Below are 11,012 nucleotides of genomic sequence, written 5' to 3' on the forward strand. Positions count from 1 at the left end.
TTACATACATTTAATTTTATTAAAAAAATTTTTTGCATTTTTTTTACATATAATCAAAAATCAAAACAACAATCAAAAAATAAATTAATAATATCAGAAGCGCTACCCACTCATCTATTTGAGGTAGATGCCAGCCAAGCCAAATACATAACAAATAAAAATTTAGCTATGTATTTTCGATAAGGGATGTATTGACAATAAAATAATATATATTTTTAATCACATTTATTTTCTTTGATACCAATCTTAATTTTACAGTCTTATAATTTAACATAATCAGAAATACAGAAATCAGCGAGTCTCACTCACATCGAAAACATTATATTATATGAAAATACAATTTTTTAAAGTACTTATAAAAAAAATACTGAATAATGTAACATTCTTTTAAAAGCTTGTAAAAATTGGCCAGTAAATAATACTGACTAAGTAAGACGCATACATAGCCTCCAAAAAGTATTGTTTCCATAAAAAAAAATGAAGTATAAAGCTCAAAGTTAAACTCAGCTCAAAGTTAAACCTACAGTCCATTAAATATATATTAAGTTTCTTCTAGTTTAACATCAACATCAACAAAAACATTCATAACATTTTTGCGAAGTAGATTTAATAGCGGATATTTTTCCAAACATTCCCAATAAAGAAAGAGATCAAGAGAACCATGGAAAGACCATATGGTTATAATCAATATTACACTTAAATCTAAGATACTCTTAACTTTGAGATCCTAAGACATTCAGTTTAACTTACAAATGTCTCTCTTATATCTAAAATTTAATGTAATTCAATTGCATCTTCTGCATTAAATAATTGAATGAAATACAATCTTAAATACCTTAATTTTACTAATTACTAAATCTACTGTGTATTACAATAATGGTTAACATAATATGATATTACATACATGTTTAGTTTTATGCTCAAAATGCAAAGTTGTAATTTAAACTAAAATCCATACGGATAAAGAAAAATAATATGTGGTACGGGAATTAATCAAACAGAATGTGAAAGACAAATAAAAAAAATCTAATTCAATTTAGAAACTCAAGTCCATCTATCCATTATGTGTATGTTTTAATAAGGTATAAAAAGTCTGTAATGTGTTTCAGTGTGTAGAGGAAGCTGGGGGAAGTTTTAGCCCAAAAGGTTCTGAGTAACAACATAAGGCAAAAAATCAAAGACCGCACTTTGTTGCATATTTGTACGAACACTTAAATATTTGTTTTACAAAAAAAAAATGTGCGAAAATAAATTTTTTATAGATGTGCTTATACAATATTAATTGTAATTAAATTTTATTTGATCAGTAATTATGAGTTATAATTACGAGTTTATTTTTCGAAAAGAATAATCAACTTAATTCTGAAATGTGTTGTTCATAAACCTTTACGACTCCTTTCATTCTGAGTGTATATGGTTTAATGTTCTTAGAGTTGATATGTGGCTTTTTGAGATCAAACAGTAAATAGATATCAAGACTAAAATAGATAAATAAAAATGTATGCTATACATAAATAAAAATATGAGAAAAGCGACTACAAAGATCTTTCCAGCATGACAGTGCATCTAATAAAACATAGTACAATGCGATACATGTTTCCTGCATTTCCTTTGAAAAGCCTTTAGAATAGAATGTAGATCCTTTTTGTAATCTGAGCTCTCAGTTAGTTTTGTAGCAAGGTCAAGGATGAGATAAGATCCCAAAGTAGCTTCCTCAAGATTGTCTTTAATATCAATATTTATGATATTAACGGGTTTGTTTTGTTCAGGTTTCTTTAAGACAAACCACTCGACGACCTGGTCAAAAACCCGTTTCTCACAAGTTATAATAATATCAAATCTATCAGTAGAATCTTGGAATCTCTCTGGACAGGGTTTTAGATTCTTGTTTCTCAGAAGCATATTCAAAACAGAGTTTTTCTCATAATATTCTTTATCTTTTTCAAGAAGGTCATTATATATGTCCTTATAGGAAACGCCAAATTCGTAGCAATTTGGTTTGTTCCCTCTACCCGGTAGTTTTACCTTGTCTCCAGTACCAAAAGATTTAACTTGAAAACCTCTGCGGCTCAGGATGGCGTGAGCCTCCATACTACGATTCATGTTGGATGAACAAACAACGGCAAACTTCAATTCATCCTGCATGATGGCCTGAAGAAAATTGGGGAGATAAAGTATGCTACATATTTTATAGACTTGCTATGCTTGTGGCATTTATATAGTCTCAGGGAACCTATCAAATGGTGAATGAATTTTTAAAATAGGTCCAATATTTATTGAGATTAGCGCTCAGCAGTAGCATTAAAATAAACAAATAATTAAGTACATAATAAACAGTTATATACAAACAGAAATGCCTGTGAATAAGTAGTATGTACTTAATTTAGAACCTATATTAATAATATACTAGTTAAGACAGAGAGCATTTAATGAAGTTATAAACGATGGAATTTTCCATGAAATTTTATCGATTCAGAACCACAGAAGAGTTTTTTGGCGTATTACCTATCATTTAATTAATACGAAAAGTTAAAATAAACTAAACCCACCTGAGTCCAATGATCAATTGGAAACACAAAACGGCAAACGTTTCCTTCACAAACGACACTCATGATGATAGCACAGATCAAGTTGAGCTAAATGATATTACCAGAGCACGTACCGCAGCAAACAGCGCAACAGGCAATGAGAAAAGCGTAGGAGAAAAGATTGAGGATGCTGGATGCCGGCTGCGCAAACGTCAATACAGAATCATTGATTAATGCACAGAGCAAGTAATATGATTAATACATAGATGCAAAATTGAACACACAAAATATCAAAATGAACGTATTTGCCATAGACAAGACGTATTATGGTGATACGATACGATCAAATGGCTTGATGTGGGCTTGATCAAAAAAGGTAAGGGTGTGGGTAAGGGTAACTATGCATATTTTAATTATAAGTAGCGGCAATTATCTCTAGCGTTGAGGGAAATGTGGAGGGGTAACTGGTAAGGGGTTGTCTTCGCATGGGCACTGTCGCACACCAGAATACGTAAAGGTGCAAACCAATCACTTGCTCTGTGGTGCAAACAAACTATCGGACGCGGCTAATACAGCCGCGACTACGGGTATCTAGATAATGATTTGCCTCGGAGCCTATAACAGATTTTCATGACCAATTTCCTCCCGATTGAAACTTCGTAAAATGTATCAGGGATTCAGGGACTTATACTCCAGTGTCTAGGTGTTATAATTCGCCGCAAGAAGAAAATGTGCACTCTTGATCGCGCGGCCAATGTGTGGATGGTGCGCCAAGCTTGCGACAAGTGTCCTTTGATCCGACATTTGGTAGCACAGAATACATAATAGTAGCTAAACGCTACAGAACGGACACTCTCCGCCTCCCGCCAAAATTATACTTACCTCACCCCGCGCGATCGTGATTAAAATGGGCCATATTTTTCTGCAAGGCCGATACGCAACGAAGATTGACAACATTAATCAAATTGACTTAAAGTAATTTTATTATTTTGGATTTGTGATTATCGTTTTTCGTAGAAAATGGTTAGATATTGTGCTGTTTACGGATGTATTTCATCAGAAAAACGCGAATTTTTTTTTACGCTAGCAAATGTGCCAACCATAAAGCGTTAACACACACATTTGCAGTCTCTACAGTGTGACTGTCAAAACGATAATTTTGTATGGAGTGTCCGGGGCACAGGTCCGGGGTGTGATAATCACAAAAATCATATCAAGCCACATGCCATGTCTCTTGTGTCTGTCTTTTCAGTGTCAACCAAGTGTCAAAAGGCAGCCAGAGCCAATGGCAGAATAGGTATCGCACAACACAAGTCACAACAATAATTTATTTGAATGATATTTACGTAGGCATTTTATTTAAATTTTGATAACACAATTTCAATTTGATTAGCATTTTTTCAAACATAACTCAAAGTTCATTGCGAGGGTATTGCGTAATTCGTGATTAACCATTACCTCTTTGATTTTCGCACGTGTTTATCTATTTTGTTTCAAAAATGTTTAAGGTTTGTATTAAATATTAAGTAATGTACAACTTAAATAGCTTAAGCAATTTATATAAATTTGTTTCTTCCGTTTTGTTTTTTATTTTAATAGAATTACATTGTTTTAATAGATTTTTTTTTGTATTGCTATTGAACGAAATAGTGTATCGGGAAGGCACAGGCTCCTGAAACACAGCGAAAGCTATATTAGGAGTCTGGGGTCCTCTTTTTTGTGTAATGTATTTTGGTTCAATAAATGATTTTTATTTTTTATTATTATTTAATTTACGACTGTCTTTAGGGTTTGGTTGGTCTAGTCACCGGCGGCGCTTCGGGTCTTGGAAAAGCGACTGCGGAACATCTAGTGAAGCAAGGAGGGCGTATTGTAATCTGTGACCTGCCCTCCAGTTCAGGGTCCAATCTCGCTAAACAATTAGGAAATGATGCAGCATTTGTTCCTGTCGATGTAAGATTACTATTGCCCATTTTAATTAATAGCACTTTTTTTAAATGAAGTGTAAATATTTTATTAGATTTTCTATTAAACCAAGAACAAAGTCTCTGAAATGTCTATATATATATATATATATATATATATATATATATATTATATATATATTATAAATTACGTAGTCTAAACTGTTACTAGCTGCTGTTATAATTTTCCAGGTAACATCAGAAGATGATGTTAAGAATGCATTACAAGCAACAGTTGACAAGTTTGGCCGTTTAGATGTAGCTGTGAATTGTGCTGGCATTGCCACTGCCTCCAGAATATATAATTTCAAGAAGAACCAACCATTTGATTTGAAGTCTTTCCAAAAGACCATTGAGGTATGGGTTTACAGAAATAACAATTATTAAGCTATTGTATAGCTTTTATCTCAGACTAGCTTACCGCTCGCGGCTTCGCCCGCTTTGTCTAAAACCTAATAAATTATATACTAAAACCTTCCTCTTGAATCACTCTATCTATTTAAAAAAACCGCATCAAAATCCGTTGCGTAGTTCTAAAGATTTAAGCATACAAAGGGTCATGGGGACAGAGAAAGCGACTTTGTTTTATACTATGTAGTGACTTTGAGCGCGGCGACCGAATGTAAAAATTCCGTAATGAAAAAACCTAACATCCCCCACTCCAACCGGCACAGTGATGCGATGCTATGCTAAGGAAGGAACTATGACAGAAGACATAATACATTTAAACTTAACATATTATTTTCAGGTGAATTTAATTGGAACATTCAATGTGATTCGCTTTGTGGCTGGTCTCATTGGCAAGAATGCACCAAATGCAGATGGTCAGAGAGGGGTTATAATCAACACTGCCAGTATAGCTGCTTATGATGGCCAAGTAAGTGGGATTCAGTCAAATACTTTTATCTGTATTATTATGGAAAATTATAAGTATATTATGGAAAAAGTGAGGTTCTGAGTCTAGTGTCTCCTACCAAGCAGATGCATTTGCTTCACTGATCAATTTATTAGTCATTTGCTGCTTATTGATGCAAGTAGGGACTAATATACACTATACTAATGTACTTTAAAAATTTGCATATTTTAATATAGTCTCAACAAAACAGTCTGACATATGACAGATTATTACTTCAATCACAATATCTGAATGGATTTCTAGTGTTTTCATGGTTAAGTCCATACATAAACCCTTTATCATATCAAGGCCTTATGCAAGGCATTTTCTTAACTATACTTAACTTACCTTATCAACTGAACACTTAATTGCCCACCACATGTATGACACAAACCCCACTATGGGGTAGAACTCAAACTCAAACTCAAACATTTATTTATTCAATTAGACTTCTTCTAGAAGCACTTTTGATATGTCATTACATATTTTTAACATTTACCACCGATTCTCATTCCGATTCCGATTCAAAACTCCATAGTTGCTCTTTTAAATCTTTTAAATCATGTCAGTTTTACAATTTAATTTTACAAAATACTTATGTAACATCATATATTATAATAATATGCCAATTATATAATATGAACTGTCCTGTGGTTTTTACGCGACAACCCTACATGGGTTTTTATCGTCCATATATTCCTTAATACTGTAGTAGGCTCTCTGAACTAGTACATTTTTATATAAGTTTTAAATTTAGAACTACTAAACTCTTTAATATTATGAGGAATTCTGTTGTAAAAGCGTATACCTTGACCCATAAATGAATTGCACGACTCATGATGCGAAGCATCAGAGAGTGCTTTACGATCGAAAAATTTTTTTCGCCTCATTTTTGCAGCTATTCTTATTATTATAGCCTTGTTAGTTCACGGAATCAAGATATTTTGCATACTATTGTCGAGATAATTTAATGGAGATTAATCCCATACTTTTTAAAAATTGATTTACTTCAATAGAATTGGAAAAAAACACCGAAATAGGTTAAAAAAATTTCCTGTCCGTCATGTGTGAAACCTGAAAACACTATAACTTGTGAAAAAATCCATCATTTGAGTTGAATTTTTTTTTTAAATATTCTAATCGACGATTGTAGGTCACTGAATGCGAATGATTAATTAATTCAGTGTCGTTTAATTGCAATAAATAAAAAACGAAAACTACAATAGTTAAGTTTTTTTTTTTTTTATATTTCATAATTAAATGAGCATTATGAGTCGTGCACTTTTGGATTTTCCAAACTTTATTTTTAACTTTAGCTAACCGGAAATATGGCATTTCAATTTTATTTCTGTTCCTTGTGCCATAACAGTGTCTATCTCCTACTCTTGTGTGTAAGTCAGCGTTTTTGTGTACATTCAAAATATTATTAAATATATACTGTGAAGGTACAGTAAGGATACCAGTATTCTTAAATAGATCTCTTAGTGAGTCCCGAGCACGTAAATTATATATAGAGCGAATGGCTCTTTTCTGTAAGATAAATATAGTTTCTATATCTGCTGCCCTGCCCCATAGTAGAATTCCATCGGACATAATTCTGAGATGAAAGTAGCTGAAATAAACCAATCTAGCTGTATCTCTATCTACATCGGTGAGATGACTTATTTTTCGAACTGCATATGCTGCTGGCTGACATGGGCTCCCCACTGTAGTTTCTTGTCCAATGTTAACCCAAGAAATACAGTCGATTCTGTAGGGTGTAATACCTCCCCGTTCAAGGTAATATTTCTGTTTATTTTTTAAACGTTAGGTAGTAAAAATTCAACACATGTTGTTTTTTTTGGCATTTAATAATAAATTATTACCAGTAAACCAGTCGGATATGTGTAAAAGAGCACTGTTCACTTCGTCAACATTTGGGTCATGCCTATCCACATTAAATATTAATGAGGTATCATCTGCAAACAGAACTATTTCACACCTATCCTGTAAATAATAAGGTAGATCATTGATATATACCGAGAACAAGAAGGGTCCTAAAATAGATCCCTGTGGAACACCAATGTTAATTGACGCACCGCCAGAACATTCTCCATTAACAACTACAGTTTGTATCCTATCATGCAGGTATGAGGCTATGAGGTTCTGAGCTTGTCCTTTAATCCCATATAAACAAAACATTCTACAAACTAACTTATACCTTAAATATTTTTTCAGATTGGACAGGCGGCATACTCTGCATCAAAAGCAGGAGTCGTGGGAATGACTTTGCCAATTGCGAGGGATCTTTCTAAGCAAGGCATAAGAGTGGTTACTATAGCACCAGGTGGGTGACCATTTTATTGGTATTTTACTATTTTCATTAGGATTGCTGAGTTATAAACTAGAAAAAGAATTAGAATAAGAAGTTATTAAAAATTATTATTATAGATATTCCTCATTTTTATCCCTTGTTTAAATAATTGACAAATACAGGGTGTCTCATAAGTACCCAACGATTTCATGATGCAAAAAATTTAACTAATTATTGGTTTTAAAATATAATATTGACAAATTTAATAGAAAACAAAAGGAATTTTTATTTTTTGAAGATTACATCGTTGAGATGGCGTCCATTACGATGCCGACATTCTTCGAGTCTTTGGTGAAAGTTTCTGAAAACTTTCTGAAGAAGAGGTCTATCTACGGACGCAATTTTTTCTCCGATGTTGGTCTTCAAGTCGTTCAAAGTTTGCGAAGAATTTTCATACACATTTGACTTAAGATACCCCCATAAAAAAATGGGGGGGCGTCAAATCCGGGCTTCTGGGGAGCCATTCAATGTCACCCCTTCTTGAAATGACTTTTTCGGGAAACAATTGGTGTAGGGCTTCAGTTGAGTGGTTAGTTGTATAGGATTTGGCTCCATCCTGTTGGAACCATGTCCTGACATTATAATGCTCACATTCTTGAAGCTCTGGCTCGAAAAAGTTGCGTAGCATGGCCACCTAATGCTTATTTGAGGTTGACGTCGCACCGAACTTGCCACCAACTCAATGTTTTCATCCGTTCTTACACTTCTTGGGCGCCCAGATTTCTTGCTTCCTGTTGTGTTTCCGGTAGTGTTGAAACTCCGGATCCATGAGAGTATGGTAGAGTTGCTGGGCGTTTCATCAATATGCCTCAATCGATAATTGAGACGATACAGGCGCCGTCGATTTATTGTTTTGAAAATAGGCGCGAACGCAAAAACCGCGTTGCTCTCCCGTGAACGCCATGGCGGCAACTAAAAATCCTTGGAACGCGCTAGCTAATGCCGCACTCACCGCTCCCATCAGTTGCGCCGGCTAGTCTAGACACGCTTTTGAAATCGTTGGGTACTTATGAGACACCCTGTATTTAAAAAATATAACATTTATACATAATGTTTCTAAAGTGTTTGGATTAAATATTAATTAAAAAAAGAGTGTGTGTGCCAAGCACACATGTCAGAAGTGAAATTTCTTTGGCATTATTCCAAAATACCAAAATTGTCACTTTACTCCATGGTGTGACGGTATTGCCATGACGCGACCATGAATTTACTGTCAACGCGCCTAAAGAAGTTTCACTTCAAAAATCCCTTTATAAAATAAGTGTAAGGATTTATTTTGTGTATTTTTATTTGTCTAGTTTGGTGCACTATGCGAAATATTACTACTAATTTATTTGCGATTTTTTGTTGGATGAATTTTGTGACAAATATATTTGTCCATGCATTTTATCATTGTATGCAGTTCTTGATAAAACAATGTTATCATAAGGGTCCTGTTAATTGTGCTGATAATTTGCATTGCAATTTTAACCTAAATTTCATTTGTATATACATAATTACTATTAAGAACTTACTTTCTTGAATCATAATAACACAGATGACAGAATGCAGGATTGGTTAAGAAATGATTAGAATATATCTTTTGAAGGTATGCGCCCTTGGCATTGCTCGCATCACTCGCATTTTTGATTTTCTGTACAACTTTTATTTTCTATAAATTCGAATTTATCAAACCAAATTTCCCCAAAATCAGTTCAACCGTTTTTGCGTCATAATAACAAACACTGTACAGTACTCCCAAACTGATAATGCGCATAGAAAAATTCGTCACTGTTCGGCAACTGTCATATTCCCCGAGCCTCCGAAGATGATATGTATATAGAGTGGTTAAATGTATTTTCTTCATGTATAGTTTATTAGAATTATGAGTTTTATTGTGATTTTATGGTAAAAGAGATAAATAACGAAATTTGTTTCGATAATTCAATGTAAGTTAATAGCGAGGATAAGCCACACGATTGCGAATATATATTTGTTGTATTGATTTATTCGGAAAATTCTATACTAAGAACTATTAAAGTGTCTTACTGAAGCTGGCGTAATGACGGATGTATGGAAGGTTAAAATAAGACAAAGTTTATATTTAAAAAAAAAATGATTTTCAAACACTGGTATACATTTAAATTGTAGAAATCTAATCATTAAAATCTCAGTCCAAAGGATTTATAGAATCAGGGATTATCTCTATTTCTGATATCGTAGAATGATCAGAACTTTCATTATGCTCTTATTAATTTTCACTTTCCCCACTGCTATCTGCTACCAGTGTAAATAATCATTTTATCGGAAAATTCAACTTTGAAATAAAACTAAGAAGGGTATGTAACAGCAGCTCTATATAATTCCATACAGAGATAATACGTGCCGTCGCCACCAATATATAAAGACGACTGACGGATTTTTGAATTTTTTGACTGACAGGCTACTGTCACCTATCGCCTGAATTGATTTCGATTGTGTATGACTCTGAATTGACTCCTATTTCTTTTGAACAAGGTGCAAGTGAATTGTTTTAGGGCACTTACGATTCAATGATTTGGGGTGATTCGGGTGTTTCTGGAAATACGATAATTAGCGAAGATCTGCATGCGCATTATTAATTTTGGAGTACTGTAAGGTTGATAGTACTGTGTAGTAGATGCTTTGAGACAAAGATATTTTAATATTTATATGTTTTAATTGCGATGGCGAGTTAATTCCAATAGTATAAAATTAATGCATAGCTTGTGATTGTTAGAAATAAATATGAATGTAACAAGTTAACAACAATCAACCCATTTTTCCAACTTTGCGAGCAAAAAATTGAAATGATAATCACATATTTGGTCCTGCCTTTGCAGTAATTTATCTAAGATAAATATAAACCTAATGTATTATAAAGATTGATCATTATTTTCCAGGTTTATTCAGAACACCAATGATGGATATGTTACCAGAGCCAGCCATCAAACAGTTGGAGGCGTCTGTACCATTCCCTTCACGTTTGGGACATCCCAGCGAGTATGCGTTACTTGTACAGAGCATTATACAGAACCCAATGCTTAATGGAGAAACTATAAGATTAGATGGGTCCTTGAGAATGCAACCTTAGACTAAGCGTACTGTTTTTGTTATACATGTTTATGAAATCTAAATAGATGTTATGTTTTAGATATGTTTGTGTTTCATTTATCTTGTGATAAGAAATTCTGTTGCACATGTCAAGGACTTCCACACAATGTATTGAATGCGTAAAGATCTCGAAACGTTCTTGCTTTTCATCGCAGTTTTTG

At 33.6% G+C, this 11,012-nt stretch overlaps 2 protein-coding genes across 2 annotated transcripts; one reads left to right on the forward strand and one right to left on the reverse strand.

The window, feature by feature from the left end:
• Positions 1–732: 732 nt before the first annotated feature.
• On the reverse strand, positions 733–2,803 carry LOC149491433 (RNA polymerase II subunit A C-terminal domain phosphatase SSU72-like). The gene is made up of 2 exons (XM_089694558.1): positions 2,550–2,803; positions 733–2,151 (listed from the first exon to the last, which is right to left on the reverse strand). The coding sequence occupies exons 1-2, from the start codon at positions 2,610–2,612 to the stop codon at positions 1,567–1,569; spliced, it is 648 nt and encodes a 215-aa protein (XP_089550684.1). The 5' UTR covers positions 2,613–2,803; the 3' UTR covers positions 733–1,566.
• A 1,002-nt stretch (positions 2,804–3,805) lies between these two features.
• Positions 3,806–10,894, forward strand: scu (hydroxysteroid 17-beta dehydrogenase 10). The gene is made up of 6 exons (XM_089698270.1): positions 3,806–4,036; positions 4,317–4,481; positions 4,685–4,849; positions 5,241–5,369; positions 7,605–7,713; positions 10,641–10,894. The coding sequence occupies exons 1-6, from the start codon at positions 4,028–4,030 to the stop codon at positions 10,829–10,831; spliced, it is 768 nt and encodes a 255-aa protein (XP_089554396.1). The 5' UTR covers positions 3,806–4,027; the 3' UTR covers positions 10,832–10,894.
• The last annotated feature ends 118 nt before the right edge of the window (positions 10,895–11,012 follow it).

Source organism: Colias philodice, chromosome 1, assembly GCF_061535455.1.
Source record: "Colias philodice isolate Cphi_HAF_F1 chromosome 1, ilColPhil1 Martin Lab GWU primary, whole genome shotgun sequence".
Taxonomy (NCBI): domain Eukaryota; kingdom Metazoa; phylum Arthropoda; class Insecta; order Lepidoptera; family Pieridae; genus Colias; species Colias philodice.